Source organism: Chironomus tepperi, unplaced genomic scaffold, assembly GCF_022539635.2.
Source record: "Chironomus tepperi strain 1889 unplaced genomic scaffold, CSIRO-AGI_Ctep_v1 contig_427, whole genome shotgun sequence".
Lineage (NCBI taxonomy): Eukaryota > Metazoa > Arthropoda > Insecta > Diptera > Chironomidae > Chironomus > Chironomus tepperi.
The window spans coordinates 385832-411430 of NW_027226549.1; the positions used below are offsets into that span (position 1 = coordinate 385832).

Consider the following 25599-nt stretch of genomic DNA (forward strand, 5'->3'; position numbering starts at 1 on the left):
CAAGTCGGTTGATTATTGCTTATTTTTGTTCCAATGTGAATTGTAGGGCATTTATAAAGTGGTTGAATAAGTTTGTGTTGTTGGCTGAAACGGCTAATTCTGAGAATTTCCATAGCAATGCCTGTCTCTCAATGTCTGTTTCGTTCTTCTTTTAAATGTCAGTTAATTGATTCAAAATATGTCACTAAGGAAGCCGTCGTCGGGATTCTAACATGGTTTCTGATTTATATAGGAATTGTCAGAGTTCAACCAGCCTGGGGCCAGATTTTTGATCGAACACCCGATTTGTCCTATTCGGTACAGTAGAAAAATATGAGAATTCACTTTAAAGCTTGTTTTTTTTTATCTATTCCCTCAAATATTGATATTTATGTATATTTGTAAGTTCATTGAGAAGCGCTTTCATTCATGCAAATTAAAAATAAAAAGAAAGCATTCTCAGCGTAGGCAAAAGCCTTCGATTTTTCTCATATTGACCTTTACACAGCCGATTTCGATTGATTTATGATAAGCACCTTTATAAAATGGAGCATTTGAAGCCAAAAAAAAAATTCTTTAGAATATCGAAAGGAATTTTAGGAATTGGTGAGTAATATGAGGCAATGACGCAATTTATGAATATTTCATGAGGTTATATGAAACTAGAAGATAGTCCAATCCAGCATTGTGAGAATATTTTAATTTAACTCTTACCTAGTTATCTGTGAGGATTTATATATTATCATTAAGGCACACGGCGTAGAAATGACCTAAACATCAGCTAGATCGTTGTTTCTATAATTATGTACCGAAGTACTAAAAAATTCTGCCACGTGGACTCACATACAGATCAGACTCGATGAAATTCGTCCTCAGTTCATAGTAAAGTTGGATTGGTTCCGAATTTTTGATCAATTCTAAATTGTCTGTTTTTTTGATTCCTACTGAGCATCTGGGATTTTTCTAGGAAATTTGGATCCAGAAAGGTGGCAGACATCGGTTGTTTAATAGATCAATTGTGATCCCTGACATCCCTTAATTGCCACCTAAATCTAGCTCTTTCGCTAGTTTCCGCTTTCAATACCAAATACAACACTATTTGTATCAGCAGCTTCTTTCCAGATGTTCCTAGATCACTGTCATGGCAAGAGACATCTTGAGAGGCAGAAACACAAATGATCTAAATTATATGCATAAAATATGCAAACAAGATTGTGGTTAAATTTATTTAGCCCAAAAAAAATCTTGCAAAATTGAATCTTTTTTTTGAACTTTTTTTTTATGAATGTGGGAGTTTTTGATTCTTTTGATGTTATTGATTTAATTATAAAAGATTGGATTTTAAAATATTTATTCCCATATAATGATTTAAAAAGTATTAAGTCTCTGCCATTTATGACAAATTTCAGAGTTTTTTAAACCCGACTTCAACAAATTTTAAGAATTTTAGAACTTCTTTAAACTTCATAAATCATCTTTTTACACCACAAGATCTGTCAGATTCATAAACTCATAATTAAACCAATCATGATCGCAATTCACTCTTATTACATTTTAAGCTCTGCATTTAAAACAACCTACGTAGGCGGAAAAAGCGAACCATAAACAAAACTAAGAAGAAAAGCATTTTGGGATGCTCGGTAAAGGTATTTTTTCTTATCAGTAGCAGAAATTATTTTCATTCTTTTGCGTATGAGATTTATTTTCATTTTTACCCTTTTTACCTTTCATATAATTCAGTTCTATCTCTCCCCCTCCATTCACTCACTCGCTCAGCTATTTCTCCATCTTTTGTTCCTTTTCTTTCATTACCATAGCTTTCATTCTTCACGCATCAAGTGCTTGAATCTTGATAATAATAATAACAATCAATAGATGAAATATTCAGTGCACGTTCAATCAGAAATCGAAAGCATGCTGGCACTAACAGTCATGGATACCTAAGCAAAGTAAAATCTATACAGCATCATCGGGTGTGATGTGAAATGGAATGAGTGGCACAAAAAAAAAAATCTTTATTTTATTATCAGGACCGAATATGTGCGTATTTTTATTAATTAGTTAGCCCAGGTCATTGTGTGCTTCATGCTACTTACACAGTCATACATAAAAATTAATGAAACAGAATAGATACAGATGTGAGTGAAACAATAAAATCCAATAGAATTGATCTTGGGAAATGAAATGTAATGGTGAGTATGGAAGGTGGTTGAGGGTGTCTAGAGCGCATTTTTGGGGATATCTGGTTTTTGCTGTAAGGTTTGTAGATGACAATAGAGTACGAGGGCGACCAAAGAACCCCTGGGGAAGAGACTGTTGATGGAGACAGTGAAGCATTTGGTATTGATAATCGGCAATGGGCAGAAGGTTTCGAAAGATAGAGCTGTCTGCGTACGGCAATGGGTCTTCTTGCGCCTTAGTCAAGGAAGTAAGTAGTAAGTAATCGCTAAGGGCAGCCAGCAATAGAGTCATATTAAGACGCCAACCAACAGTGCCCATGGATCACAGATGCTCTATACAGTGAGCTCTAAAGGTTAAGAATGTCCAGACATGATTCTAAGTCCTAATAAAGTCAACATCCCAAACTGCCAGCATTCAACCCCCAAAATCCCAGCTAACACCCTAAAATCATGCTTCCATAAAGATTCTACCAAAAAGCCGACCACAAAAAAGAAAGAAATTATTCCGCAAAACTTAGAAATCAATAAATCTCGGGTCATATAATGAAGTTCATTGGGAGAAGCGTGTGTATGCTTGTTGTGATGACGATAGCTTTTAGCCCTATTCCTCATTGTACACATTCATTTATGTATATTTGCCTTTCTAATTATGAATTCTACATTCGAATTGCGATCTAAAAAGTTTCCTCATTCTCAATTCGACATACCCCAACTTTCTCACGTTTTTCTACAAGTTCAATTGTTACAATTTTATGTCAGTGCTTCAAGCGACCCTTAATGCCTTTTTATTAACGTAATGGGAGTGATTAATTGATCTTTGGCAATTGTTTTAAGTGAGTTAGTAAGGCATACGAATGAATATGTAACAGCTATAGCTGTGCTGGGCTGAATAAAAAAGAACTAAGTTTTTTATTGGATTTTATTGGTTATTTCTATAGTGACATACAAGCTGTATATGACGGAATATAATGAGGTATAAATATATTAAGGATATACATGCAGCATAGTGTAGAAACAAATTGAATTTCGATATATATTTTATGCTTACACAATTCATCACTGCAAATGAATTAGTGTCCTAAATATTATCATCAAGGCTGAAAATGATGATGATGAAGAATTGGAAGCTCATCAAAAAGTTTTTTGCACACACGTTTTTATGATTATTTCTTCTACATATGTTTATTGGGTGGGTGAGGAGAGATGAAAATAGCATTTATGAGTCCTTAAATTAGTTCAACGTTTATTTGGCATATTTTGAGGAAATAATTACTCGAAAATGTGTGCTGTTATGACATCTGATGTTATTGGATTTTTATTGATTTGTTATAGCGGCAATTTCAAGGTGATTTTATTCAGCTAGGGGAGAAAATTGTTCCTTTTTTTTAAAAAAGGGAGGGGTGATTTTTCAGGTAGACGGTAGAATGTCATGCTGTAAAAATAATTTAATGTGACTTTAGATGTATCTTGGAAGTGAAATAATTGTGGTACATTTATAACAGCTATTTCTGGCCTTGACATTAGAATGAACTGTAAATCATTAAATGTTTATGTTATTAAAGGGGGTTGTTGATGTTTAGGATACAAGAGGATGGGATATGAGAAGTGCAAATTTATAAAATGATTTAATGATTGCTTTAGAGCCTGAGGTCGAGTTGACTTGAAGTCGACTCAAGATATTCTGATTCGACTCGAGTTGACTACTAGTCGACTTCATTTGAGTCTAGAGGTGTCGAGTCGACTTAATTTGAGTCTAGTCGAGTCGAGTCGACTTCATATGAATCTAGTCGAGTCGAGTCGACTTCATTTGAGACTAGTCGAGTCGAATCGACTGCATTTGAGTCTAGTAGAGTCGAGTCGACTTCATTTGAGTCGAGTCGAGTTGAGTCGACTTCATTTGAGTCAAGTCGAGTCAAGTCGACTTCATTTGAGTCTAGTAGAATCAATTTAAATCATGTCAACTTCGAGCTCTGGATAATCTTAATGATTACGTACCCTAACAGGCAAAGAGCATGTTCTCGAGAGCTTCCACACACAAATATACTAGTTGAGAATGATCGTGAGAGTTTCTTTTACTCTATTCTGCTCTAAAAATCACAATTTTTACCTGTTAGGGGTTCTTGCTTACTTTGAGTCGTTCATTTATTACGTTTGGTTTTCAAGGGGAGGGACTTAGCAATTTTATAACAGTTCAAGCAAAATAAATTGACATTTCTTAACGAAGGGTTGAAAAGTGTCTAAATATTCATCCTTTGCATAATCTTACAAGTCAACGGTCCCTTAGAAACTGAAATTTTACCTCAAAAAACAATTAAAATCCAAACATCATAATTTGAACTGAATCGCTTCACAGCATCGTAACAAGATTTTCGCCAAGACATAAAAAGAACCGCATAGCTCCTATAAATAACAAAAGAAAGAGCAAAATAACAACCATATTATCATATACTTGAAAATAAACATGCAATATGCATATTGTTTACACACAGGTTCCCCAGACATACATAGAAAACGATAAAAAATTGCTTTTAGCTATGTTTCGCTTGTGTACTCGGTGTTATTCCCATAGCAACACAAATATTCAAACATTAAAAAAAGCATTTTTTTTTATCTTGAAAAAATATTTTTAAAAGTTAAATTTATTGAAAAATAAGCTTATAGATATGGAAGCATCCCGACCATCGTCAACAAGACCGATGTCTAGAATTGGTACAGCATCAAGATTAAGTGCTCTGCCAACGCATAGACTAAATACATCGAAAAACATTGGAATATCTCAAATTGTAAGTATTTTTGAGTTTTAGACTTAAAAAATTAATTAAAGAACCATTTTTAATTGCCTAATTTACTTTGAATACTTAATTAATCATCCAAAAGCCTTAAAATCCATAAATCTCTACAAAAACATAAGATTCATAAGAAGAACCAAAAATTTCCCAGAGGTCAATAAAGTAATTAAAAATTCGACATGCAAATCATTAAATTTTCATAAAAAAATATTTCTCATCAATCTTCTTAATTCTGTTGACCCACCCAGTCTCAATTACAAATTAATTTATCCTCCTATAAAAATATTTACACAATTTATCCATATATAAAGTTATCGTACCCACAATAAAAATATTGCTTCATTTATTCCAATAAAAAAAGGGCTTATCTGATCGTCCTTTAACGCAACAAGGCTTATCGGGTATTACAACGTCTTATGGACGTATTGGTACAGCAACATCAAGTATGCGACAAGTGAAAGATAAACGCTATTGGATTGCTTTATTGCAATCGAAGGTTCAAGAGATATTACAGGAAGTTGAGAAATTAAAGAAAGAGAAGAAAAATTTGGATCGTGAAACGTCAGCGAAGAAGTTGTACGAGAAGAAGGTCAAGGATCAGGCAAAGGAGTTGTCGAGTAAGTTATTGGAATTCTTGGGTCGATTTCTCCGGTGCTGGGACGGCATTCTTCGGTACGATACGGTATAGGTCCACCACTGGTATGGTACGTTAATAAACCTGGCATGACGAGGTGGTATGCCTGGATCGTTCCAATGGTATACTGGTGGTGCACCGAGGGTACGGAAAAGAAGTTCGATTTTACGATATTGATATAAGATTGGTACGGTATAGAAGTACCTATACCATACATATACCATACCATTGGTGTACCACTACAGTACCATCGTACCATTATACCGTACCACTGTATCATTGGTGTACTTATACCGCACCCTGTCATACCGTGCCACACTGTACCGTACCAGTACCGAGGGAATCGGCCCCTGGATTTAAAAAAAAAATAATTACAAAAATTCGCCTTTCAGATCTCCACTCAACCTTGTCAGAAATCAACTTAGCTCTAGACAGCACAACATCCGGTGCAACTCGTCAACAGCTTCAAAACGAGGCTGTCGCCTTCCGTGAAAAAAATGAAATTCAACAGAATCAACTCGAGCAAATATTCAAAGACCGACAAAATAAAGAATCACAAAATCAACAATTAATTGAAGCAATTGAATCAGAGAAAAATAAAGTTAATGAGTTGATTTATGCTTTAAGCCCCGATGATCAAAACAAATACCGTGAATATCAAATAATATGCGAGAAATTAAAATCAGAAAATACAGAAATTCATGCAAAAATTGAGTCAACAATAAAGCAAAAGGAGAAATTAAGCAGCTCTGTTATCAATTCACAGTCACGTTTGGAAGCAATTAAGCTACATTCAAAATTACGTGAAACAACTGCTAAACGTAATCAATTAAAAGATGAGGAAATGAATCGTTTGACGCCAGCACAAGAACGAGAAAAGTTGATAAGTGACGTTCGAATGAATAATCAGTCAATTAGTAGTATGAATAAGCAAATGAAAATTATTTCTGATCAGCTACACGAGAAGAGGGAGATATTGAGTCAAATTGAGCAAGATTTAGAGGAGGGTTCGTCTGAAAGATTTGTTAAATTTCGTGAATTAAAGAAGCGAGACGAAATGATGACTAATTTTATGGAAACTTTTCAGATCCAGATGACAAGAGAGAAGCAGAGTAAGTTGAAAAATTCCCACATGTTCCACTTTAATTCAAGATTAGAATTCCATAAGCAGAGTTGTTAGTGTAGACTAGACATCTAAAGTTCATTGACATCTATGGATATTATGTTATGAATATTCACTGAACAAGCGCATAGCGTGAAAAAATCGAAAATTGTGTCCACAACTTGACGTGGCTCTAGATTCTAACAAATTTTGCCCCAAGCTAGAGTAACCTAGGGATACGCTAACCTGGGCAATGTGCGTTTCACGTTAGATCAATGTTTGTCAAAATATTGTTTAAAGTTTGACCTCCAAACGCGTCTCCCCTTGACAAAGCACCTAAAAGTAGGGATGAGGATTGACAAGCACTCTTCCTACTTTTCTGGTTGATTGCCATGACTGCATCTGAACAAGATCTTCTGGATCATATTTTACTGTCTCAAATTTAAATTGAAACTCCCAGAAAAGAGTCATGACTTGATATGTCTGGTCATGCCCCGTCCTCACCCCGTCATTAATGTGATTAAATTATATGACATGGACGTATCCAAAGTGAGACTGGTCGCGTTGGTTCGACCTTATAGTAAGCTTGACATTTTAATTTTGTATAACTATACATGTAGTCCACTAGTTGCTGTCTGGACCACTATTCGCAGTCTGGACCACAAGTCGCATTCTATTCCATTCAGGACGTCCGATTCACTAACAAGTCTCAATCAATGCCCCAAAATCCAAATATCAACCCTGCTAACCTCAAACTTTATTTCAGATGTCGAAAACCTCAAAAATCAAATAACATTTGCAATCGAACAGATCACATTGCAAGGAATGAGTTCAAAAGTTGACGGTAACATGAAAATCAGCACATCAATATTAAATGAAAATTCCCACAATTTAAATTCACAAGAAGGATTAGTCAAAGAGTATCGAAAGCTACAAATTCAATTAAAACAGTTGAAAATTTTAGAAAAGAGAATCAAGAAGCAACTTGACGATTTAAAAGATACGGAAGGAAATTTATTGGAAGACATACGAAAATACAGCAATTTGAATTTATTGAGAGATGAGTATGCGATTAAATACGAAGAAATTTCAACAGCATTGCAGGAATTGAAGGATAAAAAGCGCGTCACAGAAAGTGTCGTTGAGGATTCAGAAAAGAGATATAAAGCTCTTAAGGTAAGACTGAATAAAATTGATGCTGATTGGGATTATTGAGAAAATTTGATTTAAAGATAGAAAGTTGTGAATGATAACTGGATAAAGGAACTGATACGAGAAGTAAAATGCAAATTTTTTTTTATGTTGATTGAATTTATTCGATATTTTGTAAGTTCATGCTACATGAAAGATTTATTGGCTTACTTTAAATATTCATGAGATTTTATGTTTTTTATTCAGTTTTATTGTTGAATTTTCATTTCTATCAGACTTAATATTTATATTCTGAAGAGCATATGACTACTGTCTGGTCTAGTAATTTACGAACTACTATCCCGGAAAGCACTTGGCTTAGCGTGATTCTGGGCATAGGCCAGATTTAATGGAATCCAGGACCAGGCAGGTATGACTGTGATATCAGGCCAGATTTGATTCATTCCGGCCTCAGATCAGAGCAGAGCTGCTCCAAGTCAACTCGAATTTTGTATGAAAAAGTCGACTAAAATCAACTTGACTCCATACATAATTCAAGTCGATTTCGAGCTCTGGACCAGAGCTCATGTCGGAATAGACTTGGATTTTGAGCCATTTTTACGTCATGTGATTTCCAAGTTCATAAAACGTTACTTAAAATCAATTATTCAACAATCTCAAATAAATCTAATAAACTTCCCCGAACAGCTCAATACAATTCGCAAGAGCTCCATTACGTCACTGTCCCTTAAAGGCAAATCTTGAGGCAATGAGCACGCTTTAAAGTACTGTAATGGTATTAATGTAACATGAAAGCATGCATTTTGTCTATTAGGGCGTACTAGACTCAAAGTTCCTCTAGCTACATCGTAAACACTCATTCAGACCCAATTTTACGTCCAAAAATGCAGTTCAAGGCATTCTTCTGCTCATGTTCCTCTCCAAACCAATCTAAATAATAACAAAATTTTACACACTTTACAGGATACTTTAAGAAACAATGAAACTTATCGTCAGATATCACACATGGAAGAAAAATTGAGTGACATATTGAAGGATAATAAATCACTTCAAGCATCGGTTGATGATTTGAATAAGGTATGCATGTACATTACTTTAAATTTGATTAAATTTTATTGAATTTTATTTCCTTATTTTTTTGTTCCTTTACTCAGGAATATGACTTTTCAGATTTGAAGAAATCTGCAATGCAAAATGTCAACGACTACAATCATTTATTGAAAAATGATTTGAATATTTCAGCACAAAATAAATATTGAAAATTTTAAATACAATAGAATTTATGTTTTGAGATGTATTAAGCAAGGATTATATTTGAACATTTTTTGTGAATCAGTTGACTTGAATTAAATAAAGAAATTAATGTGTAGAGTGAAAAATTGGATGTCTGTAATGGTCTTTCAATGGTAGTGCAATAGTAACTTAGAAACCCTTTTGTTATTTTTTTTACTAGAAACAGCGGAAAAGCACTCAAATCCGACTAGACTTTCCCTAAGATAGAACCCGGGTCGTCAGAACGGTAGTCACACGTTCTAACTACTTGACCATTGATATATAACAGTTTGCCGTAAAGTTGATTAACCCCTGAGGCAGCGAAAGCATACTAATGGCGTAGTGTATAGAGAATCGATCAATCGTTCCTAATGACCGAGGTTTTGATCCGATGGAAAGTCTAATCGTATACGAGTTTAATCACACCAATTTGATTTATGTATTTGCGACACATTAATTATGGCTAGGTAGGTTGCATTGGTATACCTTGGGCCTTGGAACTGGAGATAGTGATAGGAGCGTACGTCTCGAAATCTTAGAACTTGAACCAAGTACCTCCTCGGGATCCTTAATTCGAAATAATACTTTTTCTTTCAGACCAGCAGTTTTTGATACATCTAATCATGTGAGCTCATCTAGGAGAGATTCAATGTGAACATGCATTAAATTTCAAGCTAATTGTCAATTTCAAATCAAATTAAAAATGATTGAATTTTCTGCATTCATACCTCTTCCATAATTCCCAGCTATTTACCTTTCATCATTGATTTTCAGCTATCGGGGTGGATCAGTTGTGGGCAACCTGTGTGTCACAACACTTTTGAATGTCGTCAATAATGTTTGGAAATGACATAAGCCATATGTCACGTGTGGTTTTGATCAAGGATAACCACTAAGATGAGCCGCAAAATACAACAGGTTGTCCACCACTGGAGTACACTTGACTTAAGAATTAAATAAAATATGATGTGTAAAATTAATTAATTTTTCAACTTCCATCAAAGAAATTTCAATTAAACCCAAAAGCAAGTAAATTAAAAATTCACATAAGTTCATATTGATCAAAGAGATTTTCCAGCTTTTTCATTAATTTTCATCTGTAAAAATTTACTTGAAAATCGATTAAAAAAAAATTCCAGATTCGCAAATATTGACCTAACAATTAACAAACAAAAAATAAATTAACCACGATAAAAACAGCCCCTGCAGTGTTTTGAAATTTTAATTGCTGACTCAATCAACACGTCGTGTGTTGCGCTTTACACAAAATTTTCACTTTCTTTTCTATCCGAAAAAACTAAGAAAATTCTCACAAATACTTTTGAAAATTTTCTCAATGAAGATGAAAATGATCAGACAGAAATGATCACTCTCTCACATGCTGTACACGTTCTCATCTCATAATTTTCATAAAAATTTTCATTTTTAGTTCCACAACGGCGATCGGTATGAAAATTAGCATTTTTTTATTCTCCTCGTTTTCAAAATTCCGGAAATATTAAAATAAATTCCAATATTATGTCGAAATTGTTTTAAAATTTATATTTGATTTATTGTGAAATAAAACATTTTTGTGGTCAATAAAATATTTGTGACATTGGAAATTGAGTGGAATTAAGTGTCGGTTTTAATAAAATTTCAATTTTTTCACTATTATGTGAGAAGAAAAAAAAAAATGTGAAAATTTGTGAAAAAAGAAAATTTCTCTCAAATTAAGGTTCTCTCAATTATTTTGTGATAGAATATTCACCACAGTGATCTTGCTGAGCTGAAAAGTGTTGAGAATTTAAAGAGAATTATTACAAAATTCAACATAAAGAGCGAATCTTGAAATGTAAATTTACTAGTTTTTTACTCTGAGTGAAAGACCTGATTTTTGTTTACAATTTTGTTCCTTTTATGAAACACGACACATGCCAATACTGTTGTCTGTCAATGATCTATCAAAAATTGCTTTCAACGTGCAGTTTTTTTTATGAAAATTCTTTTGATCTTCATTTGTTAAAACATTTCCGCTGATTGTTCATAGTTGATGTGAGGAATTGTTGTGGTTGGTCATTGATTTTTAAAAGATTTGCCGGTTTCACTATTAGAATTGACAAATTTTTACTGTTTTCATTTAAACTACTTATCTGAAATATTGTTGAATTTGTGAATTTAGGTATTCATTCATGAGTGAAAAGGTTTTTTAGAGGACTATATGTGTATCTAGTTCTAAGAACAATTAAAGTTTATATCAACCTGAGCGGATAGGTCTAGATGACACTACTCTTCCTTGGAATTAGACATACAACCTTGATCTACACATTTTGAAATGTTGCCATCACGATGAATTGGTTGATCGATCAAAAATCCGGTCCCAGACTCGGGTGACTCTGACATAGTGTCGGTTTAAATCATTCCAGATTCTTGTTGATCTGGTGAAGGATTTTGTATCGATTGACCACCGTGTATACTTAGAACTAAGTGACAATCAATTGGCAAATGTGGATGTTTTCGTCAAGCGACTGTCAATTGATTCTAAGTTTAGTGCCGCCTTAACGAAAAACCCAAATAAAATCCTGCCTACTCGAATTTCCGATGCCAAACTTCAATCTTGTTTTATTTTTGCTACGAACATTATAGACAAATGCTCTTAATTAAAGACCCAGGCATAAAAGAAGATTTTAAATCAGCATGAACTCAGTTTAGTTAAAGTGATTGGTTTCAAAATTAATAGAAATGTTTAAGAATACAACAAACATTTTGACTTGTCCTTTCAATTCTAAAACCTCAAAAAGTCTGCAAGAAGTCACAACGTTAAGATTTATCAAAACAATTCAATAACAATCCACTCGCTAAAAAATACATTTTCTGCTAAAATCACATTGTAGGAATCCTTAAGCATCTAAAAATCTCAATATTTCACATTAAATCTCTAAAAACAATTCTCAATACATCTTATTGACATTTTTATTCAGATTTAGTTGAGATTTGATATTTTTGGATATAATACAAAAATCTCATTGACAATTGAAAATGATATCTTGAACATAAGCTTAAAACCCTTTTTCAAACAAATGTTCTATTTATATAATAAGAATCTGTTTGCAAATATTTAAAATTAAACACGCTGAACTCTCGTGGATGTTCTGAAGAGAAATCTGATTCATCTGTTTAATATCAAAATTCGATGAATGAATTTTAAAATACATTTGGAAGCGAGAGAGAGTTGAAAGGATTACGTACATGAGTGAATTGCGATATTTATAAAAGTATTTAAAAAGCTGAGAGTTTTTTGAACCGTTTAATTAAATTCTTGTCTGGAAAGTTTTTCATGTTTTTTCATTAAATTAAAAAAAGATTTAATTCATAAATTTCATTAATAAATTTTAAATTTATGAAATTAAATCTGATAATTTTGAATGAAATGATGATTTGTGCATTTTCAACTACCAAAATAGAAGATTTGAATAGTCTACTGACTATACGATACTCCTGATTAGACAGTAGCATATGAACGCCTTTCCTCTTCATTTCATCAAGCCTAATATTACCAAAATTCTCACAAACATTTGTTGCGTGTGCAAAACGACTCAATCAGAATGATCTCAATAATCGAATTTATACTTTTACGGTAGCTATTTAATGTTGTTTTTGAGGTTTGATGCAAGCAAGTTTATGATGAAAACCAATCGAGTTTGTGCTCTACTAAGCACGTGCTGTATGAAGAATCCGGTAAAGTAGAAGTTTTAAAGTAGAAAGATTTTATTAGGTTAATCAAATTTATGAAGTTATTTTGGTTAAAATTAAATATTAGAACTCATTCATAAAGCTGATTTTACTAGATTAGGTAGCATTATGTTGAGGAATCGATAAACTTCTTGCTCATCCAGCAATATCACATAAAACTTGATTTTAATAGTTTATGAATTGAAATATTGAAAAAATCGTAAAAACTAAAATTTTTATGACTTTTGCAATAATGTCTGACTTGAAATCTTAATCAAACTGAAATCTAATTGTTAAAATCCTCTCCCTGACTACCTGATGGCTCCGCACCTGCAAAATATACTTTCCCGAATGACACAAATTATAAAGACTCTGCCAAAGAACGTTTGAGACTCCACTAAACTTCTTTTATGAATACCACATGCAAGCCGCCTCCATTTGGCGTCCATATGGCTGTCAAAAATAAGAGCCTCTTTCATTTGCTCTTTGTCATTCGGGTCATAGCCTAATGACACCATAAGCTCTACATTGCTCAGAATAGCTTCAATAAAGCAAAATCAATAAAATCTAATTACAGCTTATTCAAAATCCATTCCAAAATACCTAAATACCAAAATTTGCAAACAATTTATTAAAATAAATTCGACGAATTGCGTGAAAATTAATTAATTTCAGATTTAGTTCACAACTTTTTTTTTTCTTCATATTATTCCATATCGGAAAACATTCAAGAAGCCTTAAATACACATGTAGCGTCAGTATTTATGTTGTTATTTCATTACCTCATCCACGTGTGTCATGTTATAGTATCGAGCATAAAAGCATACACTTGATTAATGAAATGAATTAGAAAAAAACTCAATTGAAATCAAATAATATAAAAGGATCTATTTTATATGGATATGCGCATTACATTTGTTACTGGGATACATAAAACTAAGAAGAATTAATCATGAAATTGGATTTTGCTTGGAAACTGGAGTTTATGGTAATGTGGATGATTAAGGGAAATAAGTATGGAATCTTAATCGCTGATTCCAACAAAACTAGCTTGATTTATAGAATCTTACAGGATTCATCTTTAAAAAGTTCAATATTAAAGCAATTCCTTCATATTTACATCAAATCCCCACCGAATCAACCAGCATAGCACTGCCAATAAACTCCTCCGTCTTCAACATTCCTTACTGTTCTATAATTGGAACTCAAATGTCGTATTTTCCATTCTGCACATTCACGAAAAAACAAATCATAATTAATTAATTAATTTTTGTCTTCTGTTACACAATATGTCTGAAGCAGCGCCTCGAAATTGGATTTTTTTTTTCTTTCCTCCATTCCTCATCTTCATTCGCTTCTGATTTCATTCACTTAAAGCTCTTTAATTCACGACATGAAAAAAAAGTGCTATATCGTCGTAAATAATTAATTGTATAATGCTATAAAATGATGTCCTATGCAAGAACACTTCGGTAGGAGATTCTATTTTTGAAAAATTGTGAATTCAGGAAGTTAATTTTCTCTTGTTTTGCTTGTTTATGAATACAGATGAGGCGGAAGTCTTATGTTGTTAGGAGAGGATTTAAGCATTTAGGTGTAGGAGTTGCTTGTGAAGGTCAAGATGATAGTTTGCTATTATTGTGTTTCATAGTGAGGGAGGACATATGACCTTACACTTTCTCATGGAACAGTAGTGGGCAGCCATTTTTTAGTCACGGCACATCTTGATGGTAAGCCTTGACCGAAACTGCACATATACAAGCATTGTTTTCTATCTTGTGCTACTTAAAGTCTCCATTTGGAAGCCATAAGAAGTTTCTAGTCTGTTTGGAACCGAAACTGCACGATACATGGTTCATAACATTTCCAATAATTTTTGGAGGCTCACTAGAGTGTCTACAGGTTGCCCACAACTGTCATAGATTGTTAGAAAATCGATTAAAATTTAATAAAATTTTGAATTTGATTCCGAGCTGCACAATTCAATGAATCGCATTATATGCCATAAATATGATTAGAAATTAGTCCAGACGTAGAATCAGGTCGATGTCTAGTCTAACCGTTAGTACAGGCACCTAGTCGTAACCTGGTGAACACGTTGTGGTGTTTGGGGCATTCTGTATGTTTAGGTCGGTTCAAGTACTCCAAAGATTCTCCAAATTCTACTAAACATATTCATTTATCTCAACATATCATCTCTGGCAGTGAAAGAGCTTGTGCAATCGTATCGCATAACGGTCTACAGTATATTAGCTCGCATTTCAAATTTTCTGAAAATCATTTAAAAATTCCAAAAACCCAAGCGACTCAGATTAGAAAGAGGAGTCCATATGAAGTCGACACGAATTCCAAACGAACTCCAAACTCCGTATGGCTTACAAATGGAGACCTTGAGCAGCACGAGATAGAAAATAATATCATATATTCAGTTTCCAACAACTCTGAATCCATTCCATATAAAATTTGACTGCAATGCCTCTAGCTCGTATAATTTTAGTCAACAGTAACCTGACCTTTCATACTTTTCTCCTTCTTTCCTTCCAACTTAATTACATGGTTATTTTCATTTACCATTAATCTTCTAGACTATTTCCTTTGAGGATGTACTTTCAGCATAAGTAAATTAATGAGAACAAATTTTCGTCATTTATGCTAAAAATGAAGATAGAATTTACTTTTTTAAATTATTTCTCTAGCAATTTCCAAAGCGGAAGGAAATCTCAATAGTCAATTAAATTTTTCATCTCATCTCATGTAATGTATAATATGTGTTTTTATATCCATACGCTTCATGATTTGAAGTGAATCTTAATGAGATTTCAATGAGGCAATTAGGATAAATTAGAAATTATTCGAGTCATTATGCGCAAATTGGAAGGGCTGCATACGCTTTGTGCATATATTTTTATGAATGTTCAAGGGATGTCATTGATGGTTTTGAATAAGGATGTTTTCTAATGATATAAGTCAATTAATTTGAAGTTTCATTCATTCCACATCTTAAAAATTAAAATGTTGTCATAACTTAGATGTCCATTGCTTTATCATCATTATTAATGCTTCAAAATTATTCAATATTGAAATTACAGAATACTGAATTCAAGGATTACAACTCGAATGGCATTCAATTCAATAAGACCCAGTATTGAACGTCCAAATTACTAATGAGATAAGAACTCAAATTATACGAGTTTCAGTCAATTAAAATTCAAAAATTTCGTCTACCTTTTAACTTATTACGTAACACTCTTAGAGGAGGCTTACTTACTTCACTAAGCATGCAAATCGATTATGATCCATGGCATACCTTAGTTTGAGTCTGAATCTGGCTCTATCGCTGAATAATTTCCGCTTGCCAGTTACGGATGTCAAATGCATTCCAATTTCTATCGACAGCGTCTTTCTATGAGTTCTTTGGCCACTCGCGTGATAACCTGCCGTCTTTCAAATTAGCATGAGGACTTTATTAGTTGAAGCTTCAATAGGCCTCTCAACAGCATGGCTAGCTCAACTGAACTGGTTGACATTGATTCGTTGTGCAATATCAGTTCCTCTATTAAGCTAATACAATTCTTTGTTGCTTCTTTTTTTGAATACGTCCTTTTTTGATAGATAACTCCCAAGATCTTCATTTCAAACTCACTAAGATCGCTCTTGTCTTCAACAGTCATATTCCATGACTCTACTTAGAAGAGCATCTACAACAAATTCTTGAAATCGCAATCGAGACAGTCAAGAGATGTTTCGCTTTCGATTCCGTCTGAAGATATTTTAGTTTTAAAGCAGTTGGATAGGTTTTAAGTTTCAATAGAGTATCAGATACAATAGACAGCTTCTATAATTTTTATGTCATTGCTCTGTCTTATTATCAATTCTTTTATTCAATTACTCCCACCAACGTTGACACTCTATAATATTAATTTAACAGTTCATTGGCAAATTCTCTTTCAACATTATCCGCCAATTCTCAAAATGTCAATGAACCGTGACAATAAAAAATTTTCATTGATTATTTTTTCATGCTCATCCAACTGTCCTCATTTCGCTTTCAAAATCCCATTCAGGAAATTTCTTTTTAATTTACTATTTCAAAATAAACTTTCCGTCGACTTTATATCCACACAGTAGAATAAAAAAATTCTATAAATATCAGTGGATATAAATTTCGTAACTTTCTATCGACCCAACTCAAACTTTACATTTTTTTCCACCAACAACCTTCCAACTTTTTTTTTGTGTCCTCTCCCTACAGTTTTTCTACTAGATGAACATTAAAATCAGCATCATTTCATGACAGTATGGTGATGTGAAAATAAGAAGACAAAAAAAGAATTTTTTTCAGCATAAAAAGGCAATATGGCATTGTCGTGATTTCCATAAAATGGATAGGAAAAAAAATGTGTGTTAAAAAATCGAATTTTTCAACTTCTTAAAAAGTAAGGGATGCGGATGTGGGGGAGATACTAGAGACATGTGAGATGTGAATTCAATAAATTTTTGAGAATATATATTCAAAGAATCTGTGCATGAATGTGAAGAAGAATTAAAGTGAAATCAAAAAAAATATAAAAAAATTGAGGTTGTGGGAAGGAAAGAAGCATAAAAAAAATATTTTAATATTGTCACATGGTGATACGAAAATCTCATAAATTTCTCGTCTATCACACTATTGATAGTGACAAAAATATAGGCAATAAGTGACATTAAGCAGCACAAAAAAAATATGTCGATGCGTAGTAAATACGAGGTTGAAGAGCCTGTGCCGCGTAGTAAATGTGTGACATGTCTATGTGTCTCGTGGAAAGTTTTTTCATGTGTTTTTTCACATGTTACACTTATAGCAGTTGTTGTTGCTTATTGCGTATTTGGAGCTGTTTTGTTTGAGAAATTGGAGAGTGAGCATGAGGAGAAGGTGAGTAAAAATTTGATAAAAATGCTAAATGTGGCTAAATGCTGTATATTAGGGATTATTAAGGGTATTGAGACTCGGAATTTTACCAGCAATTGGTTTCAGAGTTGACATTCGACTTTGGTAATTTCTTGTCTTCTACAATCGGCAGTCAACGGCGACTGGCTGGTATTAGTGTTGACCTGTTAGATAATATCGGCTGTCGCCGTTGGCTGCTGATGATAACCAACCTTATAACGTTATGGGTAACAATTTGATGAAATTTTGCGAGGGTTTTAGATATGGGCGAAGTCGGGTTTTCAATTTTAACACATTTTTTGTGATTTTGGCGATATCAAGCCACCAGCAATATGAATTTCAGATATTTGAACTGTTCTATGCATTCCGTTCTAAGACTTTGTTTAATGCACTGGATTTTGAGGTTAAGTATGCTCAAAATTAAGCTTTAACTGATCAATTATCAGTTCCAATTCCTAAAATGCTTTTAAACTAGCTTTACTTACTGACTTATTTCACTGACCGTACAGATTCCTGGCATCTCTCAGATGTTACCTAAAACTGGCTCTATTGCTTGCAAATTTTCAATATCAAACTGGATATGACACGAATTTTGAAGTATTAAACTCTTCCAAATTCGAGCATACTCAAAATTCTATAGAAACTAACCAGACTTCAAACTTTGACTAGTTCCTAAACTCCAACTCAAACAAAATTTAATGCACACTTACCTTCACACATTTTACTTCCATTTCCCATCCCTTGTTCACTTCTCATTTCACTCTCCATTCACAGTCATTAAGTCTCTTCATTTTCACATCGCTACACTTGCCATCGTCATTAAAAGCAGTAAAAAATGTTGATGTAATTAAATACATTAAGGGACAATGATATTTTATTGACTTTCAAGATTTTTATCATCCAACAAGCAGTCGAGTAGCTTTAACCTGTCCTGTGTTATAAATCTTTAAACAATTTTTAATGGACGAAAATATTTTTGCTACTTTTTTTTTGTTACTTCTTCTTCATATCTATTTAATGAACTTCCTTACCCAAAAATGAAGTAAACTTTTAAGGTTCCGGATATTTTAAAATTTTAATATTGTTGACCCGAAAATTTAATTACAAAAAGGTTTATTTTATTACCATGAGAAAATTTATTTATGGTAAATCATGAAGAGAATTTTGTGATTTTTCAAGGTCTATAAAGTTTGCAATCTCGTAAAACTTCTGAGAAATCATTTTAATGGAAAATATTTAAGAAGCCAATAAAACACTACATTTTGGTATGACAATAATTGAAATAATTGATATTGGCTTGTTATTGTTTTCTTCTTAATTGCTTCTTGTTGACTTGGTGACACGGTCAGGATGGCATCAGATTGTTTGATTTATTCTTGGAAATTAAAGGCAATTAAGGTTTCAAAATTGAAATTTTTATGATTATTTAATTGAAATGATTACAATCTGGTATGAGGCATAAAGGTCTAATTGTCAGGCTGAATACCCCCAAATCCACATCTACAGCTTAAATGCTCTAAATTTATTTTTAAAACCTAAATTTTTTGCTCTAAATACCAATTTATGTTCAATTAATAACCATGACCAGCTTCAGCAAATTGATTTTAATTCCTAGAATTATTTTCTATTTGACATCATTTTTAAAGCTTTGACCAATTTTCATTTGATGCTTTTGATTTACTTTTGGAAGCTTAAATATTAAATTTACCTCTAAAATGAATTTAAATTCATTTCCAAGAAGGTTTTGTTGATATTTTGTAATGATTTCAAAGGGATTTTTTGAGTGGCAAAAACATGACCCATACTGAAAATTTAAAATTAATTTTGTGGAGTGTTTTGTGACAATTTTAAAGGTTTTTAGGTTTAAAGTCAGCCCTCTACCACCTGCCATTTAAATGAAATTCTTAATTGGCTAGGATTTGCTAGGAAAAATTCTCAAACTCTCAAATTCTTGATGTCCATAACATAAATTCAAGCTTTGCTCTTCATTTTGAATCGATTATGTTATTAGTTACATTTTGTATCGCTTCCTCATCGCCAATAGCATGGCCAAAGCGACAGCATTGTGCAAATCTTCGTCATATCGACAGAATTGGCAGGATTTTGGGAGTTCGGACTCTTAAATTCCAAAAAGTCCATGGAGTCTGAGATTCCACTTTTTTTTGGGAGTCCAGCTCCAGTGGAGTGTCTTGATCCTGTGGTCTTTGATGGTAATCGAACCCACATATGAACAGAAAATTAATACAGATTTTCGATCTGTTGCCAAAATATTCGGTCATAGATGCCTTATTTTCAAATTGTTAGGTATGCCTATATATAAGGCTCGATATCCCAAATTCAACTTTGCTCAAAAAACACAATCAGTAACTAAAATCCAATTCCCATCCATCTCAAAAATCCTTAAATAAAATTCCATTTCCTACAAAAGTTTTAACACATATTAAAGCCATATCGATAGGCACAGATCATTGATTATCATTTTTCCAAGAATATTTTCTCATTTGTCGCTTCCGAATTCCTCATCGAAGATGAAACGAAATCTGAATTTCACAGAAGAAGCTCATGAATTTTTATGATAAAAAACATTGTAGGAAGCAAAAAAGTCTCAAAGTTTTTTGGATAATAACAGCACGTGCTTCATTTTCTAAAGAACCGAATGGAATGTCTTTACTTTGTGCTTCACGTTTTTTCTTTTCCTTTCTTCAGGGATAAATTAAACAATTTTCTCTCATTTTTTTTAAGAATCTCTTTATCTCCTTAAACATTTCTTCATTACCTTTGGACTGTTGACCTTTACAAATATTGTCATTTGCTCTCTCTTTTTTTGTGTTAAGAGATGGTCTTTGTTATTATCTCATGCCTTGCTTCGTCTTTTGTTTGTTTTAAGAAGGAATTAATTCATTTAAGATTTCGGATTAGAATGTTAGGGATGACTTTTTGGAAGTAGAATGTTTTAATGTCTTCGGAATTTGTCATGTTTATCATGAAATTGGATTTTGGTCCTGTATAACCTGAAGGGCTTTTTATTGAAATTCTAAGCATATTTTAAATAAAACACATGATTTTTTTCCAGGCGTAACTAGAACTTTTTGAGGATGGGGACACCAATCCTTCATTTTGAGCCACCAAACCTTCAATTTAGCCTTGATTTTAAGTCACCAGGCTTTAAATTTTAGCCATTAACCCTCAATTTAGGCTACTAAGCCTTCAGTGCCAAGAAGCATTCATCTTGAGCCACCAAACCTTCAATTTAGGCTCTCAAACCTTCTTTTGGACCACCAAGCTTTCATGTCACCTTCTTAAATCACAACAACTCCCAAAAAGTCCAACCAATTATTCCTCATTTTCCACCAAACAATCCCAAGCCCATAAACAAGAATGATTAATTAAAAAAGATAAATTACGGCAATGACCGTACGTCGTACAAAGTCAGACTACTAACTAGTCTTGTTGTTGTTATGGTCACATAATGATAAAGAATAAATAAGTCTTAAAAGGATGCAGGAAGAAAGTTTCATCTCTTTTATGATTATACTTAATGGACTTTTGCTTTATCATTAAATGACTGTATTTTGCTTAATGTCTGATTGTCTCATCGATAAATGTCCAGGGTCGAGGAAGAAAAAAATGAAATAAGATGAATAATAAGCATGAGAAGATGTCGTAGGATTAATGGTGCGAGACGGAAATGAAGAAGATTGAATATTTGACTTTAATGGCACTGAACTACTTAGTTAAAGGATTTTTGATGATGAAGTTTTGGTTTGTGACTTGATAATAATGAAGGAAATATGACTAAATTTGTGAATCCTAACAGACATTGAGTAGAATCACCTAAATGAGCGTACTCATGAATATACTCAATCAAAACAATTAAGTATGCTACATTTTGTGGACAAAGTCATGCTCTTTGTCTCTTTGACTCTAAGAACAGGCTCAAATCATTTAATGAGAATATTCGTATTCTATAAAATCGAAAAAGTAAGTTTCCAAAACTCAGAACAAATTAACCACAGATACCAAACTATTTCATAACCCTTATTAAAGTTATAAAGCATAATCGTTTACTATTTACAATGCACTTGATATTAAAAACTAAAGCTTCAGATTAAAGTGCTTTTTCTTCAGGAATCAGGCATCAACACACCGCAGAGATGAACTTCTTAAGCCTTTTAAAGCCTCTTTCTTCTTGTTTACTTTCCACTTAAAAAAAATTGAAAAAATTAAAAGTTAAAATTTAAAAACTCATCCCTTTTTGCAATTCTTTGCAATTTTCAAGGCTCAGACTCATCTGTTGGTAAAGTTTTGCTTGAATCTCTGAAAAACTTTTCGAGACAGTGCAACATTTCCTCTAGATCACAGATATAGTCATAGTAACGTTAAATCCTGAAGTAGCCATGACGGCATCGTGATGGCTGTTTTCGTCCACGAAAAGTGGTTTGCTCTGGATCTGACTATGATAATTTTCTGCTGCATGATTGGTCAAATGAATGGACTTACGGAGGCGTTGTTGATCTCTTTCTGGTAATTACTAGACACTGAAGCATTAACTACAAAACGCTATCCTGAAATTAAAATCTATGCCTCCTCTACACTTACTAGCAAGTCAAATTACTGATCAAGAATTTTTATTTTTCTTTGGCACATCACATTGCTCGGAAATTCCTTAAGCTCTAGAATTTATCCAGAAAATTGTAAGAATTCGGGAAGTTCGCTCTTAACGTATTTTGGCTCATTAGTCAATATGAAAGTTAAATCCAATAACGACAGATTTGATTAAAAATCTTATAATCGAATCCCATAATCAGAAGCTTTCTTAAAGCATCCACCAGTGTCTGTTCCTTACCCACTCCCTGTTCCTTTAAGATAAAAATCTCTTCAAATATTTGAGCAAGTAAATAATCTCCTGCTATAGATTTTTTCATTGGTTAATGATATTAAGTTGGAACTTTTTTCTTCCCTTCATCACAAGAAGGAACACAAGAAAATTGGAGGGAAACTTTTGCTGTTGTCATTTTACTTAAAAGTACTTTTTTCATTTCTTTTTTACATCTTCTTCTTTTTACGTCGCCCAAATTTTTATAGTAAAGAGCAAAAAAGAAGAAGAAGAGAAAAAAGGAATTAAAAGAAAAAGAAGTGAAATCCATTAGAGAAATTAAATTATGAGTTAAAGTATGATAAAATAATATTAAGTGGGGGGCTAGAAAATGTTAAAGGAAGAAGCAACACCAAAAAAGGGTAAAATGGAAAGATTAAAATTCAATTTCTTCTCTGTCGGTCTCTAGGGGATGATACATTGTGGAGAACGACATAAGCGATGTGAAAATGGAATAATATATAAGCAAGGGAGATTGAGAATAATTAACATTTTCTTCTTATGCTACATGCTTCCTTCTTATTCCTTTCATGGTGGCTCATAAAATTATAATTTAATTTTTTGTGAGATTTAATATTTTAAATCCTTCTCGATTGGGTATTGAAACTTTATGTATCTCTTCTAGATGAAATTGAATGCAGGAAGTTAACAGAGATTATGAATTTTTCAGAGAAAACTTTCCTTGTATTGGATATTTAAAGGGATTTAATGCATATTGCATGCTTCTTCGGCTGGCCGTATAGATAATTGTGACCTATGGTGGCTGATGCTGACTTCTATCTGTTATAATTGGAAATTGACATTCCCTAAGATATTGGCTGATGCTGACTTTCGTCTGCCAATTTCAAATTTGACTTTCTATACAGCCTCTATCAGCAACACGTTTCAAAGAGTTCTTCTTTGGTCGACTTCGTTATCTTTTACCAATCTTTTACCAATTTCAAACTTAATCAGCACAACACCTTAACAGACAATGACCATACTCACCCAAATGGTCGTACTTATGAATATACTCAATCAATATGAATATTCACGAGTATGCGAGTATCTGAGTATGTGAGTATATTCATGAGTATACTCCTTGTCTGTTTGAGACAACTTTCTCAAATGGGAATCGCTAAATAACCGAGTGAATGCTTAAACGTAATGATGCCCTGACTTCATCGAAATGGCTGCATTAGACCCATTTTTCGTATAGTGACGAAGATGGTTTGTAGACCTTAATTAATTGAGCTTCTGAAGATCCAGCATATAAGTTTCAGTCTGTTCACTTTGGTTCGTTTTACAGAATCCAAGCGAGACAAATGAAGAGGGCTAAACTAAGGAGCTTTGGCAGCCAAATGACATACTAAAGTAATTTTAATTTGGTGATTATAAAAGAGATTTGTCAAAGCTTATTAAAGTTCCATGGAAAATGGACGGTGAAATGGCATCAGTGGCCTAAATGGTAGAGCGTTGGCCTTACGTGCCAAAGGTCCTGGGTTCAATCCCAGGCCATGTCTAATTTTCGAAGCTCTTTTTCCATTTCACCGTTCTAGTTATGAAGCTCGGTTCGTGTGTTGGGTGGAGTTTTGAGGTCTTTGGCACACAATTTGTCTCCACTGCTAGGTATACAAGGATATACTAGTATTTGGATGACTTTCATTACGAAATCTTGCGCACACGAATTGTAACTAGGTACATTGCAGGGTACATCAGGTCTTATGACGTACTCGTGTCTTTGCAATGTGCAGAGCTTGCAAGTGGTTCGGATCCCACTATAAACTGTAGGTCTAAAGGGTGTGGTACAACAGATTTAAAATCGCAGAGCCTCCAGCACATAAGGCTGGGCCCTTCAGTCATTATATATCCATGGAAAAGCCATATTCTGAGCAATCTTCATTTATGTTACTAGGGGTATCAGTCCCTCTATGAAGCTAATAAACTTCTGAACTACTTCTATGCCTTTTCTGATGCAAAATGTGAGTTAATATTTAAATTTCAACTAAATTTTGAAGACCGATTCTCAAAACTGCATCACATGCAAGAATTTTAAGAAGACGTCCTCAAAAATTCCAAGAAGAACATTTTATCATCACTAAAAGTACCATCAATTTATTTTATGATCCATTCTCTTCCAAGAGATTCCATTTCAATTTGTTTCAATTATTTTGCATTTTTTTTTGTTACAATTTTCTCATTCTTCTTTCTTTATTTGTCTTCTATTTATATAGTCACTGCTGGCATAATTTCATGATGATACTCATATCTGCCATTCTGATTTATTTTTATGATTATTGTTATTATCTCATAAAATGTTAATCAATGGTCAGAAAATTTGCATTTTTAGTAAAAATTGAATTAGTTCTCCATCTCCACCTTCGTCCGAGAATTTTTCTTACTGAGTAAGCAGAAAAAAATAAAGATAGATTTGTATGTGACTGGGAAGGACTTGGTCTCTTATCTTTCATCTCTCATTTCCTCCCCTCATTCGTGACTTTTCATAGACTTTTTCTTATATGCAAAAAAAAAAGTGCCTGTGGATATTTATTCCTTCATTCAATTTACTCATAAAATGTTTTCTACTTAACAATCTCGTCTTATTCAATTTCGGTCTATGATTCATAAGACTTTTTTATATTTTTTATAGTATTCACTTAAGTGTAGATGAAAATGGTTTAATGTGTCAGAAACGAAGCATTTTCGTACTCAATTTTATTAACGTTCTTTACTGAAAATTTAACACTTGAATTTTCTTTAGAATTGAAGATTTTTTTGTGGTGTTAAGGGACATTTTTGAGGGTAGCAGGTAATTTAGAGTGGTAAATGATACGGATTTTTACAAAAAGTGGGATGAGGTTGGTTATTGATTACTTACTTACTTACTTACTGCAACCATGTTCCTATGTGGATTTTAGGTTACAACAGAAGGCTTTCCATCTGACTCTGCTGCTAGCTCTGTCTCCTAGTTTGGACAAATTCTCTGTCCGCACGTTGA

At 33.2% G+C, this 25599-nt stretch overlaps 2 protein-coding genes across 6 annotated transcripts in view; both read left to right on the plus strand.

Moving 5' to 3' along the window:
- The first annotated feature begins 4822 nt into the window (after positions 1–4822).
- LOC139097671 (intraflagellar transport protein 74 homolog) lies at positions 4823–9095 on the plus strand. The gene is made up of 6 exons (XM_070649580.1): positions 4823–4942; positions 5310–5565; positions 5975–6694; positions 7451–7860; positions 8800–8913; positions 8991–9095. The coding sequence occupies exons 1-6, from the start codon at positions 4823–4825 to the stop codon at positions 9093–9095; spliced, it is 1725 nt and encodes a 574-aa protein (XP_070505681.1).
- A 1497-nt stretch (positions 9096–10592) lies between these two features.
- Positions 10593–25599, plus strand: part of LOC139097678 (uncharacterized) — an 87485-nt gene continuing 72478 nt past the window's right edge. Inside the window, exons 1-2 of one of the 5 annotated variants that reach the window (XM_070649588.1) lie at positions 10593–10942; positions 17162–17731. In XM_070649588.1, the coding sequence (XP_070505689.1) occupies positions 17543–17731 (189 nt within the window). In that variant the 5' untranslated portion in view covers positions 10593–10942; positions 17162–17542. The remainder of the gene's footprint in view (positions 10943–17161; positions 17732–25599) is intronic. The other 4 variants (XM_070649587.1, XM_070649586.1, XM_070649589.1 and 1 more) reach the window with 4 other exon arrangements.

Excerpts from the sequence above, each read along its gene's own strand:
- LOC139097671 (XM_070649580.1), top strand. The coding sequence starts at position 4,823 with ATGGAAGCATCCCGACCATCGTCAACAAGACCGATGTCTAGAATTGGT. Across the intron at positions 6,695-7,450 it reads GATGACAAGAGAGAAGCAGA|ATGTCGAAAACCTCAAAAAT; the intron begins GTAAGTTGAAAA and ends ACTTTATTTCAG. Across the intron at positions 8,914-8,990 it reads CGGTTGATGATTTGAATAAG|GAATATGACTTTTCAGATTT; the intron begins GTATGCATGTAC and ends TCCTTTACTCAG.